This window comes from Prionailurus viverrinus, chromosome A1 (assembly GCF_022837055.1).
Source record: "Prionailurus viverrinus isolate Anna chromosome A1, UM_Priviv_1.0, whole genome shotgun sequence".
In the NCBI taxonomy this organism is placed as follows: domain Eukaryota; kingdom Metazoa; phylum Chordata; class Mammalia; order Carnivora; family Felidae; genus Prionailurus; species Prionailurus viverrinus.
The window spans coordinates 127,652,588-127,676,091 of NC_062561.1; the positions used below are offsets into that span (position 1 = coordinate 127,652,588).

Consider the following 23,504-nt stretch of genomic DNA (forward strand, 5'->3'; position numbering starts at 1 on the left):
GAAACTGGCTTGTTCTCTGTTGAATCCCTAGAACCTTGTCGTTGGGAGAGTATGTACCAAACAATTGTTAAATGTCTGAGTAACTCGGTATACCAGAACACTTCATTAAGCAGAGAAGTCCCCTTCCCAACCCTATTTGAAAACAGTGCTTCATCTTAGGGGTCATCTAAATAGTTTGGGCAATTCTCTCTGTAACAAAGTGAATCTACATAATTTATTTGGTGTCACTGGATTATAAGTATGAGTACTAACTTAATGCTACTATTCTCCTTGCATTTAATTTCATCCATCTTCAACATTCTTGGAAACCTGTGCTGACTGGCCTACATTTTAAAATGAATAATCTTTTATTTGTAAAAGATTGAGTCATAAATAGGCAGAATCAACCCATGCTTTTATTTTCATTGCATATAAAAATTTCATATGAAGGTATTGATGTACAGTACTATCCCCATGGGCTGTAAAGAGGCTAAGAAACCACTAAAAGAATCATCATCATTTGTAATGCGCACACACAATTTACCACTCTGAAAACATAACCTAAGAAATAAAATTAAAAACAACTAAAATCAGGAAGGATGTTTTTCATAATTATAGTGTCCCCTTTGTACTGTTTAAAACAAAAGTAATCAAATTCCTTTGGGCCAGGGCTGCTAAAATCTACAGTTTGTGTCAAAAAAATAAAATAAAGTAATAGGAGGCTCATTTTTTCTAGAAAAAGAATCTCTCACTAAGTCACATGTTCTGAGGGCTGGGCAAGAGTGGGAGGCAGTTTCCATGCCACCCACTGGGAATTTTTCAACGCTTTTGGGAGTTGACCACAACAACAAGGTTAACTTTTAAAATTCTACAGCCATAGAAGTTTTGCAGAAACAAATTCCAGAGAATGGCGAATCATTTTTGTGTGAACTGGCATCATATAAAAACTGTTTTATCTTTAGATTCACATACATATAGAAATTTGGTTGATCTTAGGTAAAGTCAAATTCCAGGGTTAAAAAAAAATGACCTTTTCATATTACATTTTCTTTTCTTTTTCATATCACAAATTCTCATAACATGACAGGAGCTGATGAATAAATGACTGACCATCACGTGTGACCTATGGCTCTAGTTTCAAATCAAGTTCATTTGCCTATGTGCTAAAGCAGTGAAAATGATTTTGTTACCATTGGACAAGAATATATTTTCCCAAGTAGTGTTTGAAAGTTAAAAAAAAAAATAAAACAACAATCAGATGTAACTAACTGAAGTAGCTCCTGATCAAGAGATAGGAAGAAGAATCATTATATATCCAGTGCTGTTTCACAGCAAGAAGTACTTAAAAGCTTGTAAGTCAGAAGGGTGTCAGAATCTTCCAGAGGTTGACTGTGGTTTTCTAAATTCCAGCTGTTGCCAGAAATCCAATTGGTTCAAAGCTTGGATGTAAAATGCCCAGCCCTAGCCCGCCCCCATTGCCTTACTTTCAAATGCAGCAAAACAGAAGAAAATATTGGTTAAAGTTAAGGCACAGCCCTGGGACCAAAGACCTGCAGCTATGTTTTTTAAATTTATATATCTTTATGTATTTTATAGTTTTCTTGAATCTTCCATAAACAAGCTCTAAGGTGACAAGACTATATATATTACAGGAGAAAAGAAAATGTACAAGGAGTATGTATACACACCATTCATTCTCTCACCAAGAGTTTCCAAATATATCAACACCATCCCATCGTGGGATGATGTTTTAATAAGAACTGATAATTTACAATTAACATTACAGTATGTACATTACAATAAATACATGGTTGTAAACAGACAAACAAGACTGTATTACAGGTAAGGTCATTTGGTGAGAAAAAAAATGCATGGCACAAAAAATAAATAATGCATTCAAAAATTATCATAAAGCTTTCTGTAAAATCCATTTCATTCAAGTTTTTTTTTCCTTGTCTGAAATTTGTTCTATCTACATTATTTTCTTGTGAATTTTAAGTGATGTAAAAGAAAATTAAAACAGCATTATTGTGTTTAGTAACTTGCAAGCTGAAATGTACTGGTTTTATGCAAACTTGGACTTTTTTTCCCCATACAGTACCCAGATATTGCATTTTCTTATGGCATTTTAGGAAATGTAAAGCCACTTGTAAAAGGATGTTCTCTGTAAAGCGGTGCATAATTCTGAAGCACACTTTGGCAAGAGAGAAGGGAAGAGAAAGAAGGGAGAGGATAAGCAGACTGTACAGTGCATTAGTCTCTGTCTCTTGGATATTGCCTTTTCTACAATTTGATTGTCCATCGGTGAGTATCTTCACAACACGTGATCATTATAAACCAACAAGTTGAAAACAAAACGACTCTGCTTTTCAATGCAGTTACAAATCCTTTCAGGTCCGGATTTGTGACATATTGCTACTTTTATTTTTTTCTATTATTATCAAGATTTTAGGCACTCTGTGGGGGAAATACCAAGCAGTAGTGAGAGGAGGGAATGAGAATATTTTGGATAAAGGAATACACTCTAGATTGTTTGCCTTTTCTTCTAGACTTCCATCAAGAACAAATAAAACAAGTTTTCAACTGTTCTTCTGAAACCACTTGGCTAACCACAGGACTTTATTTGAAAGATTACTGATTTTTTTTCAGGGAAGAGGGTGGAAATCTGATCATTAATTAGTTGATTCCTGTTCTGCTCTAAGAACAGATCAGAGCTACATAATTTTTCTGTCAGAAGTTCCCTGGTGGATCTCCGGGGATTCAAATAGGGACTATGTTTAGCTTGGGTCATTTCCCCTGGCTGATGACTTGGTTATTAGTCGCCAGAAGGCCCTTGAGAAATCCCAAATATAAATGCTTTTCAGGGTTATAAGTTTTCTTGACTGTTTATTTTCCATAAATAATATCAATGTGAAAAATGACTATTTGGGCTCCAAATTCTTCATAGACAAGGCAAATACTTTACTAAGAGCTGGAATGGACAGAACATCCAGACGAGGTAAGTGCCCCGGGATGCCAATTGAAGGTAAATACTGGAAAGTAATCCCTAAAATTGTAATACATTTCTTGGTGCTAAATGCAGCCAAGAATTAGCTCTGTTACTTAGGTAGAATCTTCTTACCCATCCTAGTATTTTAGGGTGGCATTATATTACCAAACCTCTGGTGCCAGCAGCATCATCAACTTCTTTCCCTTGGTGCATTTAATATTCTCCTCTACAAGACATACTTGTGGACCAGTGATAACTGTGAGAGCAATTTCTACATTACGAGGCTATCCATTAAGGAAGAGTAGTTGCTACACTTAAGATCTCTTCTCAAGAATATTCCTCATATAGTTCTTAATCCCATGGTGAAATCATGGAAACAAAGAGCATTAGTTGTACTGGTGTTTGTTAATATACTCTGCTAATATTTTAAAAAATTACCTAGCTAGCTGTTAACTTTTCTGTGTAAATCAAGAGTTAAAGTCAGGCATTATATTTGGCCTTGTGGTAGAAATAAATGGTGACTCTAGCCTGACTACCTGCTACTTTCCATCACTCAGAATGGTGGTGATATATTTGATAAGACCCCATCTAGTGAACATGGACAGAGATTCAAACACACACTAAATAATAAAGCAGCACAAGGGGAAAAAAGTTCTTACTACAACTGACTGTGAAAACAATAGAAACGAGCATAAAATATGAGGGTTATTACAAAGACATGCACTTGTGAAATGAGGGTCTATTGACACAGCAAAAAGTTATCAGAAGACACTAAGTAGGAAAATACCTAAAAAAGACCATTTTAGCTACTGTGTATTTATATATCTCTTACTTGCTTCAGACAACACCAACTGATGATTGTTTATGAGGCTTAAGACACATTAGACAGAATGCACATCAAAGTATCACAGAACAAATATTCACTTTGTACACCGTGAAAAAAATATCAGTGAGAGCAACTCTGCTTATCTGAAAAGACTGAAATGAAAAGCAAAGTAAATGAAGACCTACAAAAAGGGTTTCCTGCAACATAAAATTGGTTTCTGTTTTAAAATATGGAAGTCATTGGTATATAAAACAATGAATCACTACAAATCAGTTAATTGCTATGAACTATAAGGTGCAAGTAAAATTCGTAAATTAGATTTATCCAGTGTAGCACAGATTTGTACTGAAAACTTGCAAGTTACTCCTTAGAAAAAAATAACCAGTGGCAGATGAAGTTTTGAACATAGTTTTTTAAATATAATACCTCAGTACATTTAATAATAAAAGTAAGCTCTACAAAAAATCTGTTTTACATATCATACAAAATGTAGAGGTCAGTGCAGCTCAGTGAACCACACTATACAGTCATGTATCAGGAAGACTTGAAATTAGAAAATTATGCAATTTCTGTGGCTCATCTTCCTCCTGGTAACAGATTCATGCTGTGTCCTGTTCCTGACACATTTGTTGCTTCATCCATGAGTTCACTCTGTCTGTGTAATGCCTTCTTTCTGCTGAAAATATTGCAAACAAATAAAAAGTAAAGAAACCCCAAATCATAACAACTTTTGGGCTGCCCGATGAGCCACTCTATTGAAAACATTTTGCAGTTGATTTTCTCTTTGTCAGCTCTACCAAGCTGAAATCTTGTTAAAATGCTGTTCGTGAAGATGTCCCCCTTGCTCCGATGACATGGAGGTGAAAAAACTGGTTACAGTATTCCTGAGCGCCAGACTGAGTAGTCAAGGTCAGTTTTGTTCAACAAACATCCTGGCAGATGACAATGAGGTGTGACCATGGTTGTGGCATGTGACATGCACTTTGGAAACAATTTTTCTACTTAAATTAAAAAAAAACAAAACAAAACACAACAAAAGGTGTGAAAGTGTTTGCACTGTTACGTGTCAGGAGAATGATCTTCTATTACACAGGCTTCGGGCTGGCTGTCTTCTTCCTCCCCTACCGTCTCTTCTTCCACCTGTTCATCAAGGGGAATTTCAGTCGACTCTGAGTCTTGAGTACACAGAGTCTTGGAGTCACTGCAGCTCGTGTCTTCTTCCACTTGACTTCCACTGTCCTTTTCGGTGTCTGACTCGCCATCTTCCTCTAAAGTTAGTTCAAACTGGAACTTCTCCGTTTGACCCTGCCGGCCTTCCTCCTGGTCATCAGGTGCTGGGGAGGGGCTCTGAGGAATTGTGCTCTGGTACCATTCACGATTGTCCTCCAAAGTGTCCAAAATGTCCTGGGCGTCAGGATGCACGAGGTCTGCCCACGTCTCCCACAGAGGATGAACAATATAGTCTATGAAGCCCACCTATTTAAAAACAATTCCGATTTGAGTATAAGACTTGGGACTATGAAACAATGGAAAAGGTTAACTAGATTCTGCAAATATACCTGAGTATGTATCTACTTACATCAATTTATATATGTAACATAATTTACATTAAAATATAGCAAATATAACATGGCCCACAAATATAACACTGAACACAAGACTTCTAACCTGAGTTTGGTAAAATGGTCACTATTTTAGGCAACAGACCATATAAAAGTACTGTTAATAGCTGGTGAAAATTAGCAAGAATTCTTATTTCAGGAGTATGTTTATACTGTAAAAAATTCCATTTGTTTACATAGTAGGGTATCAGACCTGGCCTTTATTTTAGAATGGCCAATTTATAGGTGAATCCAGACAACTGAAACCAGGCCAGGTACTCTCTGACTTCATACGACTGGATTCACTTATGAGTTCAGATAGCGGAAATTCTCTATATATGTATGCTCTATATGAAAACAGTCATAATGAAAGAATGTGATGTCATGAGAAATGTATATATGACCATATGAATTAAAATCATACGAATGAGAGTTTTTTGGCTCATAAACACTAATATGAAATTGAGCCTTTCGAAAGAAAAATAATTTAAAAAACCCAATGAAATACTGTATGATGTGGATACAAAGCAATCAAACATTCAAGCTGGAGTTTTGTTTTCTCTGCAAACTTTATGCTTAATGCATCACCTGTGATTTTTCCACAGATGCATTGTGCTTGTCACACATAGGACTTATCTCCATGCCCCGCTCTCTCTCTCGGTCTCCTTGGCGGAAGAACTCCTCCATTATGCGGTCAGTCCACTGGCGGTACAGCTGAAGAGGCTTTGTTGGGTTGCTCAGATCTGCACAGTGCACCATATTCTGAAGGACCTAAAATAGACAAACGCTTTCTCTATTCAGCACCTGCTGCTGTTTCTTTTCTTTTCTTCTTTTTTTTTTCACTAGAAATTCACATTGGATGAATGTGACACTTAGAAATACAAGTAGTGTAAGATTCCTTCCAAACAGCTCAACTATATGTCTGTGTATGGTTCACACTTGTCTTAACAGCCCTAACTTCTGCCACTTCTACCGTACCTAAATTTCGTAAGAAACAGTTCATGTGTGCATAGCTGATTAAATTTGGAGCTGCTTCGTGGTTGGTTTTGTGACAGGTTAGGGTTTTTTTAATGCATATGCAAATGAAGAACCAATAGAATTTATCTGGCTAATTCTCAAGATTCAGAATTTGGTTACTGGGGCGCCTGGGTGGCTCAGTTGGTTAAATGTCTGACTTCGGCTTGGGTCATGATACCACATTTTGTGAGTGTGAGCCCCGCGTCGGGCTCTGTGCTGACAGCTCAGAGCTTGGAGCCTGCTTTGGCTTCTGTGTCTCCCTCTCTCTCTGCCACTCATGTTCTCCCTCTCTCCCCCACTCACGCTCTCTGTCTCTCTCTCAAAAATAAACATTAAAAAAATACTTTGGTTAAAAATTCTGCTTATAATTACTAAAATCGTAAGTCGGAAGAAAGGAGACAAGTCTTATCAAAGTTAGACACAGACACGTGTGCAGAAACAGAACAAATTCAAATAACGCTTTACCTGAATCCTATCAGAATAATTATCAAGAAGAAGAACTCCAGAACTTGTCACTTTCTTAGTTTCCACCATAGTTTTCAAATCAGCCAGTAGATTCATGTGTTTTGACATGTCTGTTGCAAGTACCTTAAAAGACAAGAGTATTTTAGTAAGGAGCAAAGTCCAGAGGAAAAAAAGTCAGAATTTGCATATGACAATATGAATGCAGAGAATGAAAGAAATGAAAAACCACTGGGGTGTCTGGTGGCAGGGAATGGGAGTCCTACACTACTCATTTGTGCAGCCTCTTCTGCTCTGTAGGGTTTCTTGAAGCCCAGATAAATACATGCAATCTACAGAAGGTTAGCAACCAGCAACCACTTTCATGGTGAAAAAAAGGGATGATACTCCTACGGATAAGAAGTTAGCCCATGTTCTGAAGTTCTTTCTACTCCTTTGATTAGAAAGTGGCACCTGGACTACGATGAAATCATTCAACGTTGCTCACAGAGTACTTCAGAAACAGAGTATTCTGGCTAATTTTCCGCTGACCCAAGACACGTAATTCCTACCTTTGTGTGTACAAACTTATAAGTCGTTGATGACCAGAGGTTTTCCTGTGTCTCGTAATCACTGTAAATAATATGCATTAAAAAAAGTCATGGATATCTCTAAATAACACTGTGTACTGACATAAATGTATTTTTTTTCCATTTTGTGAGTGGAAAAAATCCTTTTATACTAATAGCTTTTGTTAGTCACCTTTCCCTGCCTGCCACCAGACTGGAGAACTTCAGAAAATAAAACTAGAATTAAGAGGGTGAGCTGTCACTACTCTTAACTCCCAACTGCCAGAATGAGAAAACCCATTACAGAACATCACTGCCAGCAGCACAGGAGGCTTCTCAGACATAAGGGGCAACAATAGGTTTTGAAACACAAGGTTCCATTTACCTGATACTCATCTCATTCTTATTCTTAAAAAACAACTTGCATCGCATCTCTCTTTTTTCCTTTTAGCAGCTACTTACAATGTCAATGACCATCTTCCTTAATGATTGTCTTTGCTTTTTGGTCAGATTCTGGAAAATATCACAGTTTTCTTCCTGAAGCAACTTAAAGCCCACAGCCAGATGATGGTTCTCCAAGACAGAAGAATCATTGTACATCAAGGCAAGTTCAGAGTCTTAAAGAAAGAAAGGAGACAGAAGATAAGCAAAGCCATTTTTTTTCTAAGTTTTTTGTATTCTTCACATTCTAAGATACTTTGGGTTTAAGAAGCATTTTTCTTCCACACCTCTGCTGGCCTTACCATTACAGGAAAATACCCAGGAGAGGATATACTAGTTAATGTATATTAACTAGTGGAAAGAGCAATGGAATCTTGGGAGTGAATTCTAATGCTACTGACACATGACAAATCATTTCACTCTGCGGACCTCTCAGCTGTGGCTCTTCTCAAGTGGGAGAAGAGTTGGACCAGATGTTCTTGAGCCCCCCCTCCAGATCTGCCACAGGTAGCTTCATGAGCAGCAGAATGTGACATCACTTTTAACACTGGCAACATCTTAACAGCTTAAGTTGTCATGTTCCTGATAACTATGGACCATTACCCAATATTTCACAGAATGTAAGGATGATGTGATTTTGGACTGTACTCAAGAACAGTTTGGAACAAATGAACAATATACTAGATTTGTTCATGCTGCTTTTACTCATTTTCTTCCACAGTATAGCTTTGAAAGTCAAAGCTTTACTCATTTTTTCCATGTTATTTTCTGAGTATCAAGAGACAGGTGTTCAGCTACCTACATAATAACTCCATGGTGAAGATTTTGCTGCTCCCTTAGGACTGCCCTAGATCCTGCCTCTTTCTTGGTTCCTGTAAATAGCAGACCCAACTCTATAAGGCAGTCATTAAAGAAAATTGGTGTGTTATTCTGTTTCCACTTACGCCACTGTAAACACCAAAAGCACATGTATTTGATCTTTTTTCTGACTAATGTATGGGAAATACACATTCTTTTCTAAGAAAGAGTCATTGCTACTCAATGACTATTTAAAGGAACTAGGAAGGAGAAGAGACGTTCAGGACATACATCTATTGTGAAATCCTATGAATTTACTTGTACTATAGACCTACAAATTTATACATGTAAATTTTTGCTCTGAAACTACAGGAATAGAGATGTCTAGAATACCAAAGAGTAGGTGTGTATGTTCTCTTTTGGGGGGATAAAACAATAATGTTCATTCATTCATTCAGATAGTATCTGGTCAGATCTGACTTTTAAATTGTCTCTAAACGGGGCTCCGGGGTGGTTCACTCACTTAAGCATCTGGCTTCAGTTCAGGTCATGATCTCACAGTTCGTGGGTTCAAGCCCCACATCAGGCTCTGTGCTAACAGCTCAGAGCCTGGAGCTTCCTTCAGATTCTGTGTCTCCCTCTCTCTGCCCCTCCCATCTCCTTCATGCTTCATGTTTATTTCTCGAAAATAAACATCAAAAAAATTTTTTTAAATAGTTTCTGAAACTCTAACTATGAACATTTATCTATAGGTGGTTAAATATATAGAAATAAAAAAATTAATACTATATAGGATTTTAGCACCTGGTATTATTGTTTGTATAGTAGAATCCTATTAAATAAATATATATTGAAAGGAAGGCAAATGTTTTTTGACTGGACAAATAATGCCCAATTAATCTTTTATGGTTCTTTTAAGGGAATAAATATGCATGCAGATAAGAGGCATTAATACATGAACTGACTCAGGCTTACAAAAACCCAGACTGACTAATACACCTCATGAAGAAAGAAACAAGAAGTTAAGGCTGTGAGCCTGCAGAAGAACAAGGTGAGCAGCTGTTAGTTTAAGGAAGAGGATGGTCTGTGGTATAGATGCTACAACAAAGAGTCTCAACTCTAATCTATATAAAGATGCTCTTTCACATAGAAGGTGGTCCAAGAGCCTTGGAATGAGAATCCAGACTGGACAGAAAGCAATGAAAAGACTCCTTACTGAGTGGATCTCCCCCACTGCCTCTCCAGTTTTGGGGCTGTTGACAGGAAGGTGGTGGATACTGTTGCAACTGAATCTCAGGGCAGTCATTTAACTTTCTACTCTTCCTTAGGGCTGAAGGCACGTGGTAACATCTAACGAAAGATTTTGCAGCTCCTGAGAAGTTTATTTGCCAAAGATGCTACCATAGTACTTCTACATAGAGTACTTGAAAGTTCAGGAATCATCAGAAAGTTGCCTTCATACTATGCTCTAAGGTACAGTAGTACAGAGGCAGAGGTAGGGTCCAGAGTAAGAAAATACATTATAGAACATTTCTGTTGAAACCTGTTCATCTTCAAAGCCCAGTACAAGTCCATGAAGCCTTTCCTGATTACCACAGGTGGAACTGCTCACTTTCTGCTGTAAACTCTTTTATACTTTGTACCACTCATTTGGCACTAATCACATTCCAATTTATTTGTGATCATCTCTGTGCGTGTCTTAACAGTCTCTTCCATAGACCTCCCAACCCACTTAGAGACTTAAGACCCTATATAAAGTGAACAGTAATTTATCTGATGTGCATGGTTCTCTGGTTTATCCTGGCACTTCTAAACAACATATTTCTCCTTGAAATGGGGGAGGAAGTGGTAGTTTTATTTTCTACCTGCCAAGGACAAAGGATTATAACTGTTTGACTCACTCAATTCATTCACTCTCTACGTCCATAACCTGTATTATTTTTCTCCACCAAACTAGTGCTATCAGATATTCACGTGTTATAGTCCTTTTTTTTTTCCAGCCAAATGAAAGCTTTTCACAGCCAGACCACTGTCTTGCCCACCCATATATCCCTAGTGCCTAGAACACTGTTTGGCACATAGTAGACTCTCAATATTTTTTTGTTGGCTAAAATAACAATCTCTGTAGTATTTCTATATAATCACACTTCATGAAAATGAATTTATCCTTGTTTTGAAAGTGTTATATTTAAGCAGAAAATAACTTTTTATATATAACCCACAGATAGGGCTATGGAAAGCTTATTTTAAAATGAGACTAGAGAAATAAAAGTGTGTGTGCACTGGTAGCTAAATCTAGCTCCAGTTTAATATAGTGAAACGCTTCTGCTCTTGGAAATCAAAACCATATGACTAATGTGACTAAATCTTTTCCCCTAGAGCTTAGGCATCTTTGCTATAAACCCGAATTACTTGTTTTCCAAGTAAAATTTAATACTATATATATTTTGCACCTCTGACAACGCTTTATTGTTTGAGAAAAGAATGCTGTGAAGTCAAATGCTTTGTTAGGATAAATACTCTCCAGCATGTTATATTCAAAACCATATGATGCTATTTACATTTTGTGAGTTTATTTACATGTACTGTCCTTGAAAAAGACTTACACAGCTTCTCTCCCTGGAATTTCAACTTCTTAAAATCCTACTCAGATTCCTCTACTCCCCCATATCATTTACAAAACATAACCATCTGCGCCAGGTAGAAATGATGTCTCTATTTTCAAAACCTCCAGCCTGTTAACAATGAATGTATGTATCATTACTATCAAATGATTTGGCGCCTACAGTGGAACAAATGATGGAAATTATTGTCACAACTAAGAAGCAGAGGAGAGTCTGGACTGGGAAGCAGCCAGGTGAGTTCCAGAAAGAACTCTTCTTCCAGAAGGGGCCATGCAAACTCACTGTGCCTCTAGCCTCCTTAAAATAGGACGCGTGACCTCCCAGCTATGGGTTTATAAATGCATAAATTACAAGAAACAGATTCAACCCTGGGCTTTGGACAAGTTGGTAGCACCAGCTCCAAGGTGAGAGCTGAGAGTGGGCTTGTGTGAGCCACTGAGGGTCAATCAATCCATGAAAACAACAAGAAACTTACACTGTCTATAAAAAAGGGTTTGCGGCAAACTAAAAATAATCACATAATTTTGATAGAGTATTTCATAAAGCTTTTTATTATAAGTTTACAAGTTATGAGAGGGACTCCTTTATAGAGCACTGTGAAGTTAAAACTTACTTCTTGTCACCGTTACTTGCTAAGCCTCTTCTGTATCCTGAAATAAAATGCCTGCTGGCATGACCCCTAGTCAAAAGCTAACTAAGGGAGTGAATTCTCGCAAGGACCTGGGGCCCTGATCAACCCTGGGATACCTTCCTGTACCAGGTGATGATGCTGATTCATTCACTCAGGAATAACACAGCCTCCTCACACTCCATTGTCAAGAAAACATCAGCAGTCCAAAGCTGCCCTGGGAGCTGTTAACCTCCCAGTGTTGCTGAGGTCTCACAGAAAGGAGATCCTCATGCCATCATGGAGTGACAGAGTACTTCCAGAAGCAGGACCAGGTGCCCTTCCCCCTTGGGCAAGTCATCAGTGAGATGACCTTAAAACAGACACCACCCTTGGCTGCTGTCACCATGTTTATAATTATCCCCTAAATGTGACCGTTATCTATCTCACGGGGTCTCAGGCTTTGGAGGGCATCAGATTCATCTGTGTACTGAAGCCTCACTAGCTTAAATTACAGACTCCATGGGTACCCTAATGCCTGCCAGAGCCCTCCAGTGCCAGCCTAAGCCCCTGTGACCTTAGAGGGTCTACAAGAGAGAATAATAGAGCTGGTTCTCACTTTTCTTTAAAAAATTATCAGAGTACTTGGAGACTTTATTATCAGTTGTTTCAATTAATTTGTTCTCTAATCTCTTCTTAATTGTGATGTTAGAATAAGAGAACATAGAATACTGTATAAAGTAGAATGCAAAGGTAATACACCAGTCTGTATTTCTGGTGTTAAAGGAAAAATGCATACCTTTTTAAAGGCAGACATTAAAACAAAATTTTTATGTATTAAAAATTTGTAAAATTAGGAACATAACAAGACATGCCTAAGAATCCAAATAATCATGTCAGCTTAAGGAAAAGTGCCAGCATACAGTAAGCTGTACTGTATGACCTCTCTGCTCTTCTCAGGACAGTCAACCCTCAGCACTGATACTATAAACTCATATACCTGCATCTAATGTGTATTAATATTAAGATGTTAATACTTAGTAATGCTTTGATGACTCTTAAAAGCACCCCATCATAGGTTCTCATAAGATAGCTGGAACATGAAATGTTAGTCTGCCTAAACCTGGGTAAGTAACTTCATAAACCAGACTTCTAAAATGTACTTGAATAACCACACCTCTCAGGAAATCCATGACTTTCCCAATCCTCTTACATATCAATGAGTCACTAAGGTGTATTTTGTTACAAAGTAGTCCAGAGGTGAATTGAGATATAAAAATTGATACAATTTTAAAGATCTAAGTTAAATCTCTCAAACTAAGGCTACATTTAAATTGTCTCTTTAAATCTGGCTGCAGCAAAGTATAGGAAATAAACGGGGAATGAAAAGATGCCACAGTTTGACTTCTTTAGTCATGAGAAGGCTATTATCTACAAACTCCTAGAAAAAAAAGAAAAGATTTTTCACAGATATAAAAACAAACTCTTTTAACAACTTTGAATTTATTTTTTTGTATATAAAAGTAAATTTATAACACTAATTTACCTGTTGTGGGAGGAAATTAAATAATAGTATATTTAAATCATTTACTAATTAATTTCAATTACCCAAAGAACAGAATTTCTGTAAAACTAAAACCTCTTTTCAAAGTCATAGCTCAAGCACTACCTAAACATTCCCTACCAAGGTTTTCTATGCAGCTGTGTGTCAGACATGTCCATATTAGACAGTCTCTACCACTCCTCCTATTTATAAATTCAGCGACAACTTAGTTGTTGAGGTGTCACGAGAAAAAATTTAATGGTTAAAAATATTTAAATAAAAGAGAAATCAGAAGAGACAGTACATCAGAGATGTTCCTATAGCTCTCCAGAGAAGACGGAAAAAGGAAGCGAGGTGGGAGTGGTGGTGGTGGAGAGGAGCAATCATAGCCTCTGAAGAGGATTCAGGGACAATCTCCATAAAGTAAAGAAGGTTTAACATGAATTCTTACAACTTTTCCTGTTTTTATTTAAACCCGGAAGACAATACAACTATCTGAATCTTTCTGCAAACTTCCACTTCTGATTACCTTTGTCTACTGACACAATATTTCTAGAGAAGTACTGGAATGATGTTTTCCAAACACGACATGTATGTGCCTCCTGGGATAGAATGATCATTTTTAGAGCTGGTTTACATTAACACACACTATCAATAAAATGTGTATTTACACATCTCAAAAGAACATTGTGGCTCTGGAAACATCCCAAGTTTATAAAGACCCTCATTCAGTCTCAAATGTACAAAGGAAAGTTTTTTTTTGCAAAATAAATTTTACTCACTTGTATTGATCAGAAACTGATTTGACACACCCGGATGATCTACATCATGTATTGCACTGGCAAAAATTGCTGCAAGAATCTCCAAATCTGTAAACACGGCCTGTAAAACCAGATAGTATAAATAATAACATTATTACTCTACAATAATACAAATTAAAAGTATATACAAATGTGAAATTACTTCCTAGAATTTGATGGAAAACAAAATTAAGCTTCAAAATATTTAACAGCTTATTGTAGAAGTATTTAAGATGTTTAAGGATATTGTAGAAATGTACATAAAATTAATGACAAGAGTGATTATTTTCTTTCATTCAAACCAGGAACTCCTAATCTCAGCAGAATTAACATTTGGTTCCAGATTAATTCTTTGTTGTGGGATGCTATCCTGTGCATTGTAGTACTGTTAACAGGATCCCTAATCTCTATCCATGAGACACCAGTACCATCTATTGTCAGGTTGTGACAGACAACAATTATCTCCACATATTGCCAAATGTCCTTGGGGGATCAGGGTAGGAGGAAAAAGGAAGAACCACCCCTCAGTTGAGAACCACTCACTCAAATGGTGAGGTATGAACACAATTATACAATGAAAACAATCTGAGCTAAAAAATACATTAGCAAAAGGGAATCTTTTCCCCAAATGATTAAGGAAATCAAATTGTCTTAATTAGCATTCAATGGAACACATTCTTAAAATCAGGAAGAATTAAAGATGTGTTTCTGAAAAATTCTACGAAAAATATCAAAGCACTATCTACATTTTATAAGTAATAATCATCCTTTCAACTATAAATACAAAAGCCATCAGACTAAATTTCAAAAAACTAATAATTGAAACTGAATAAGCCAGATGTACTTTATGGAATGTTCACTAGGTCATTTCAAAGCAGTATCACAAACACATGAATCCCTAAATCTCTGACTAACACATACAGGCAAAATTCATCAAAGACTGAACTGTTTATTGACAACAAATCTTCCCCCTGTAACTCAACATACTACCAATGAAGCCAATTATTTCCTGCCCTGCATACCCTTCAGTATAAATGTTTAAGAGATGCTTAAGAACAGCAGGTTAATGGTCTCAATGTTTTAGAAACCAGATTTACCTCCAAAGCAGGTGTAGATAACAGCACATGTGTTGACTGGACCACATCTGCAGCATGAATATTGTTGTGGTAAGCCACATCAGCATGGTAATGGTCTTCCAGGGTCATAAGGTATGTAATCAAAGTGTCTACTGGAATTTTAAATGTTTTTAATAAATCCCGTTCCTGTAGGAAAGAAAATCCTCTTCACATTTTGGTTTTACATAAAAAGATTTTCCACAGAGTGTGTTAAAAGCAAAACCATACCCAATATCACCTATGGATAACCCAGAAATGGAAAGAGCACTCTTGCAGTGTCTAGTGAAGAAAACGGAACAATTTGAGAATATCCAAGGACGTTGGGGAAAAAACCAGGGTAGGGTTGTCCTGTTGGGGCCCAACATTTGCTTTCCTCAAGAGGAATACTGTTGAGAATGAGCTGCCAACTATAAAAATGTGTGTTCCATAATCATGAAAGCAGCTTCAATCCAGTATTCTTGCCTTAGCTAGTGGATCACACCAACTGGAACTCAAAATGGTCTCTAGAGCTGGACTATGCCAGGCCAGTACCGAGGGATCTACAGCCTCAACTCCTCATTTATATCCTAATTCTCAGCTGGGGCAAAAGCTCAACAAGAGTGGGAAGAGGACACAGAGAAGAGAGCAGTACAAAAAACAATGACTGAAGAAAATATAATTTAAGGTAAGTAAGCAACAAGAAGTTTATTCATTTTTTAGTTAGCACTCCATTCTTGCTGCAAGAAGTCATGTAGATTTTTAAAAATCATGCTTGAATTTTCCCACATGACCTCTTCTTCTTAAGTGGAAAAACAATAACAAAACTGGTTTAGTTGTATTTGACCCCACACTCTAACCTTTGTTATCATGTGTCCCTTGATATGGGGCAAATAAGAAAAAAGTATCAAAATAAGCAAAAGAGGGTGACTAGTAAAGAAGATTAAACACAAGCACATTTCACACACTAGACATTGTATCACCAAAAAAAGGAAAGGTGACAGAATTTAACCATGTTACCTGAAAAATAGTATGCATGATAACAGTCAAAGGCCGGTTACCGGACAGCTCTGCTATTCTGAAAACATGAAGGCCCCATTTGTTTACATCTTCTAGTTCCTGGGGTTAAATAAAGATGAAAAAATTATGAGGCAGAAGTAGAACACAAATCAATGAGCATGGTCATTTAAACATTACTGACTTTAGCAAAAATAATGTTAAGTTAAAAAAAAAGATTCATTTTAAATGCAATGGATGCACCGTGTAAGTACAGGCAAACTTTAGGTAAACCCACTTAAATGTACTGAAAACTGCATAGTATGGCTTAACCTAATGACTTTGACAATACAACGTTACTTACATGCCTTGACTACCAATCTCAAGGCATTTCTTTTATAGATAAAATCTGTTCACAAAACCTTAACTATTCTGAAACCCAAAAGATATAAAAGATTTCTAAATCTTTAAGCTTGAATAATCAAACATAGATGTAAAAAAGTAAGAAACATATAACCTAACCACCTGTCTAAATCCACATATTAATAATACCCAAATTATTTATTTATTTACTTACTTATATTTAACATTTATTCAGTTTTGAGAGAGAGAGAGACAGAGCGCGAGCGGAGTGCGGCAGAGAGAGGGGAAGACACAAAATCTGAAGCAGGCTCTAGGGTCTGAGCTGTCAGCACAGAGCCTGATGTGGGGCTTGAAACAATGAACCATGAGATCATGACCTGAGACAAAGTCGATCACTTAACTGACTGAGCCACCCAGGCACCCCAATACCCAAAAAATTTATAAATAACTTTATAAAGTACTTTCCCACCTTCCAAAAGAAAATAACCCCACAAATTAATGAACTATTCCATCTATTTAAAAGAGAATCTATCAAAATTTATTAAAAAGCATCCCTGCATAATATGATCACAGTCCTTAAAATCATCTTACCTTGGCAAGGACATCTTCTTGTTCAGTTTTAACCCCAAATCTCGGGATGCTTGAATTTGTCAAACTGGAGCTGTGCATCAACTTCTTGACCCCGCTGATCTGAGACATTGGCCTTTTCTTTTTCTCCTTTTCCTTCTGAGTTGGAGAAGGAATTTCCACTTCATGTTGCTTATCTTAAGAAATTTAGAAAATGTTCTACATTTACTATGAATTCAATGTGAGTTAATACTTTTTAATCATAACATCCATAACTGAACAGGTTTTAATTAATCATTGTATGTTCCAGAAAATGTTTTCAAGAAACACTTCTTTTAGAGAAGTTGAGTATTTACAACTGATGTGGACTTACTATGTATGATACCCTTAAGCACAAAATTGAGCAAGTACATCCCACTGCAAAATAATTAACATCAAATGTATTGAGTGGTTACTACTTGGATAGAATGTCATAGTAAATTTTTTTGCAAGACTTATGATAGCAGAGTTGGATAAAGCAAAACATATTGGTTATTTCAACTGTTCATCAACTCCGTCCCTATTTGAAATCACTTAGTGGCTTAGAAATTGCTCTTGCCCACTAAGTATTCCAGTTTTAATACCTACTTTGAAAAGGAAGGAACTTCATACAGAAATATCATAAAAACAGCACTGGGTGAACCTAAGGGCTTAGTGAAATGGGTCATAATGTAAGGATAAACACAATATATTTGAATGGCTTAGATTGTTTCTGTTATTTTATATTTTCTGTACCATAGTGAGGTAACGGTTATGATATAACAAGGGGAGCACAGAGAACCACCAACAGCATGTGATAAATAATTGTCAGATTCAACTGTTATTTTCAAATAAAAGACCTAAGTAGATGCGCCTCAGTTTACTCATCCACTATTTCAAGGCAGTGAGCTCCTCTAACTCATCCTTGCACATAGCATGTGTTCAATAAATGTCTGTTTAGTGAAAATGCTAATTAGATGTTACAGCAATTTTGTTTTGAAAGTACATTCAAATCAAGGATATGTTCACACTACTGACTTTCACCAACTGAATTTTCTTTCTGTGGATGTAGGGTGGGGTGGTGTACAAAGCATTCTCAACTATTATTATCAGCAAGCTTTTCTTTAGCAGTTGTAGTTTATTTAGAGCTTGGTGTTCATTAGACTATAACACATTGATGGCAAGGACCTTTTCTAATTTATCATTACCAGTGCCCAGCAATGTCTGGCATTTAACAAGAACTTGTTGAATGCATGCATAGATTTCTCTATAAAATACATTTTACATTTAGTGCTTTGAAAAAATTGGCAATATACAACTTGAATCCAGAGAATCCCTGAACTTCTGAATAAAAGTAAAAAAAAAATGTACTTTTACCTTAGATTTCAAAGCTTAGAGGCTCAGATAGTCAAGTTACTAACAGGATGAATGAAAACAAATGGAATTCTTAGCACTTGTGTGGTTTCCAAAATGAGTTAGTGTCCCCAATCTACCTCCAAAAACAAACACCACAAAAGAAAACTTTTAAATTGCATTTAAATTATTATTCTCACCTAAGAATGTGTTTGATATATACTCTGACACTTGATTTCCAGACCGACTCATTTCAGAGAGATGGGTGAGCTCCCGATTAAGCATCCTTTTAAACTGAAAAACAGAAAAATGATATGAAATAACAGAAGAGGAAAATGTAAGTGAGGTAACATAAACATACTTGTAACATACAGAAAACATGCCCAAAGATTTTTTAAACTGTCCTGACAGTTTAGATCAGTGCCATCCAATAGAACTTTCTATAATGTTGGAAAGTTCTAGAATCTGAGATGTCCCTTACAGTAGCTACTAATCCTATGCATTTATCAAGCACTTGCAATGTACCTAGTGAAAACGAGGAGCTGAATTTTGAACTTTATTTCATTGTAAATTAATTTAAATTTAAATTTAAATAGCCACACGTGGCTAGTGGCTACCATACTGGACCACACAGATTTAGACACTCAAGGACATTAGTTAAGGGGGAAAAAAAAGGAAAAAAAAAATTAAGGTGTATTATTAGTATTTAGAGAAGGAAAAAAAACCCTAACTTATAAACACAAAATATGCTGCCACACAACAGAACATGATTTATCAATTAATTTGTCATTTGCAGAAGTTAGTATGTATACTTGTCAGAGGTTAAAATATCTTTTACCCCAACGCAAAAGTGAATAGATTTGAGTACTCTTTCAGAATTATGGAGAAGTGAAATATCTGAATTGATAAGTATATAATTTTTCCTTTTAAAGTTTTTCCAAGTAGAAGGTATAAGATTTTTTTGTTTCTCAGCATCCATGGGATTTCCCAATCCATATCTCTAAAGTCACATAAATACAAAACAGGTCCATTTTCAATATGCAACTTCATTTCTTCACAAGGTATTTTATTGATGCCATGGTGACTATTTTATCCTAAAAAACACTGGAATTAACTTACAACAATCACATGGCAATACCCAATTCCAAAATTCTCAGACTTTATGCTTTCCCATCCATCAGCTGTTTCTTAAAGTGTTGCCCTTTGATTACCAAAATAGCCCAAATGGGCCTTTAATTTAAATATGCTTTAATAATTATCTTAACAGAACCAATATTTTTTTGTATTATGTAGGTTACTATTAGATACTTGATCAAAAAAAGTCAAAACACATTTTACTCTAATATTCAGTAGCCTTTAAAATTTTGAATCTCACCATAAATTCTCACTTAAATCTAGGAAAAAAGAGAGTAGTGAATTTACTATTTAGTGATGTTTGAAATGTAATTTCTAACTCCCTATTGAGTTTATTAGAATTTAAGAAAAAAAAAAAACGTGCTTCCCTGGATAATTTATACCAAGGTGTCCTAACTCAAGATAATTTGGCAAATCACTTCCAAAGTCCATCTTATTGACCATGTAGATTAGATACAGGAATTTATCACAAAAGATCAATAAAAATATTTCAACAGACTGTTGAATGTAAGAAATGTATATTTATATTCTCCTGTAGAGGAAACTGAAGAATTGACCATAATCAGTATAAATTTTTCTGGTTGTTAATTTACAGGTCTAAGGAGCTTATTCTCAAACTCAGGAACATAAAGATCATTTTTTTTGTTCACGTATTTTCTTAATAACTTGTCTCTAATTATAAAATGCATACATGATACTGAAAATCTAGAAAGCTATATAGAAAAAATTAGAAATCATGTATATGCCAATTGCTCAGAGATAACCATAGATAATTACCTATATTTCCATCTATGCCTTATTTCTCACATTTATATGTATATATTTTAAGTTGTCATCAGGCAGTATACAAAACAGGCTGCTGCTTGGTTTCACTCAGTATTATACATTCTGATATCCTGGGAAAAACTGGCAGCCTCCTAAGAATATTCAGGAAGACATTTATGATAGTGTTCAAAACATTTTCTGTCCATCTTTCATGATATTATATTTTCTTGAGTTAAAGTTAGAAGCTATTAACTAATTAAATGAGTTAATAGAAAGTGTCTTTTTTTTTTTTTGCCAGGCACATAGGAGATGCTCCTCAGTGAGTTCCTTCTATCTCCCAGGTCACTGGGCCTTTTATAGATACCTGATTTTTATCACTCCAGGACAGATCGAAGATTTAGCTATAGTTATGCCCACAAAAAATACACAGAAATATCTAGCTCCCCTACCCATTCCCAAAAGTAATTTGGGATATTAATAACATAGGAGATAATCATCATGATTCAAAAATAGAACAATAATTCAACATGCAAGGCCCAAAGACAAGTAAATCCTTGCTTAATTAATGAAATTAACTCTCAGAAAAATCTACTCTTTAGGCAAAACAAGGCCAAAGAGAGTCTGCTAAACATTTAAAACATATACTGAATGAAATATCTCTTTGAACTGAAATTGTCCATGCTACAATTGCCTGCATGGCAAAGTCTATTTTATAGAGGAGGTGGGGGGCTATGAGGGGCTTTCAGCTATTCCTAGCCCCCCTTCTCAGTCTCTACAGCAGCTGCTGTCCACCTGCCCTCCATGCATTTCTCTCCATGTAAGTAAAATATGATGCAAGCTTGGGGGTCGGGGAGGGTACAATTGGAAAAGTTAGACAGGGACCCAGTTTTTCCATAAAACTACCTTCTAACTTGCAAGCAACCTGGTATAAGGAATATGTTGCCATATATGCCCTGCAGAAAAAGTACAGGGTAACTGCAGGTGTGCTACACAAATTATTGGATTCTCTGGAATAATATAAATAATGAATTTTAATTTTTCCGGCAGTTCATTTATGTAATTCCTCAAAAAAGCCAGTCACTACAGGTATAACTAAGGCAAAAAACACCAGTGAAAGGAAATCTATTCTACAGATGGATAAATTTCAGGTTGCATTATCTACTGATTGTATCTGCATCATATACATATACTCCAAGACTACTCTTATGCTTTTGTTCAAAACCCAGAAGTGTGGGTGGAGAAACGTTTCTGTGCACACCTATATCTCTACCAGGGTTTGTCAGGTGCTCTTAGGAAGGCAACATTTCCTCTTAACATGATTACAGTAGACAGTATTTTAAACAATTCTTTCTTCCCAAGGGAACGGTTATGGGATATTAAAGACAGTTTTCAAAGAGTCATTAAGTTAGAAGAGCATTTTCTAAAAGGAATTAAAATTGCTTCTCCCCCCTTTTTTTTTTGCTATTGATATAAAACTTTCAGGAAAGCTAAATTAATAATCACAAAAATTACCATCAATGCTTTCACAACTGGTAGTTGATCTTACAATATGGTTTTGGAGTGTGTGGTTGGCTGTGCTAAAGAACAATACACTGAACGATTCAACAATCATTTTAAAACGTAAGTGGAATGTCTCTCACTTTAAGATAACTACATACCATTTACTAGGTTAACTATACAAAATTATCATGAGGAAAATGATTAGAAAAGGTAATAAAATGTGGTTTTCCTAGAACATTGTTACAGTTCTCAATTTATAGATTTAGAAGAGATAAAAGACAGAACTGATTTTACAAAAGAAAAAAGAAACTGGTTGGAAAATGCAAAACAATTTAATTGAGCATTTAGATATTTTAAAAAGTGACCTCGACATATTTGCTGCTGATGAGTTCTTCTGATTGTTTTTGCTTTAATAGTACAAAATAATATATGGAATTATTGTTCCAACAGTGAAAAAAAAGATTAAGATTTAAGTGAATGCTTTCAAACCCTTTGTTCTCATTATGCATCAGAATGAGTGCAGCATGTAAAGCATAAAGGAAGCTGAAAATGCAGTTGAAATAAGTTCTGTATTTTGCTTTTAAACTCCAGTTTTCCAATTTATGTTCTACATTTAAGACTGCTGAGGAAGCAAGATTAAATAATAAAAAAAAAATTAAAGTATTCTTTTAATATGAAATTTATTGTCAAATTGGTTTCCATATAAAGTATTCTTAACTATAATCCCTGTAATTCTGTATTCATGCCAATGTACTGGCTGCATTTTATATTCTCTTAGTGTATAATTAAGAAGGTGGTAAAGGTCATGCATTAAGAAAATGCCTACCCCGCCCCACCCCATCCCAACCAATATTCTACTAAAAATCATTTGAAAATGCTGCACTGTGATACACTGCAAGTTTGGTGTGTATCAGCATTAAAAGCTAAAATAAGCACTGCATTGGCTGTATAAAAAGAAATCCTTCAAAATGCATAAGAATAAATATATTTATATTTGTCCTTAGGTGTTTTTAGCAGTATACTATTAAAACATAAACAAGGTGGACAAGCAAAAATTTTCCTCAAAAAGATAAGCACTATAATTATTTATTTACATTCTTGGAGGTCTTGTTCATAATCATAATTCAAATATGAAGCCCTTCAAAAACATATCAAATATGAGGTATCTAAAAGCTAAGAGATGAGTTGTAGGGAGATTATGGGATTTTCTTTTATTACTTTCCATACTTTTCCGTACTAAAAATTTCTTAAGCCAAAAAATGGCTAACAAAATTCAAATAATAAAAGTCTGTACATTTCAAAAACAATTAAAATATATCTGGGCCATCCATAGATTTTAGAGGAAGTGGGGAATCGTGACTCCTTGGATAACTAAAAATGAAGTAAGTTTTCTTAGAATGCAAGTAAATCTCACAACAAGGAGAATATTTTCCTCTAAAAAGAAACAAAGAAAATGAAAAATATTTCAATCTGAGACTCCTT

The 23,504-nt window shown here is 35.7% G+C and overlaps 1 protein-coding gene across 7 annotated transcripts in view; it reads right to left on the reverse strand.

Annotated features, from left to right (window-relative positions):
* Positions 1-373: 373 nt before the first annotated feature.
* PDE4D (phosphodiesterase 4D) overlaps positions 374-23,504 on the reverse strand; it is a 1,415,237-nt gene continuing 1,392,106 nt past the window's right edge. For all 7 annotated transcript variants that reach the window (XM_047855197.1, XM_047855190.1, XM_047855204.1 and 4 more), the window contains 9 exons: positions 18,824-18,917; positions 17,277-17,449; positions 16,347-16,445; positions 15,333-15,497; positions 14,218-14,317; positions 7,885-8,039; positions 6,878-7,000; positions 5,984-6,166; positions 374-5,270 (listed from right to left, as the gene is read on the reverse strand). In XM_047855197.1, the coding sequence (XP_047711153.1) occupies positions 4,854-5,270; positions 5,984-6,166; positions 6,878-7,000; positions 7,885-8,039; positions 14,218-14,317; positions 15,333-15,497; positions 16,347-16,445; positions 17,277-17,449; positions 18,824-18,917 (1,509 nt within the window). In that variant the 3' untranslated portion in view covers positions 374-4,853. The remainder of the gene's footprint in view (positions 5,271-5,983; positions 6,167-6,877; positions 7,001-7,884; positions 8,040-14,217; positions 14,318-15,332; positions 15,498-16,346; positions 16,446-17,276; positions 17,450-18,823; positions 18,918-23,504) is intronic.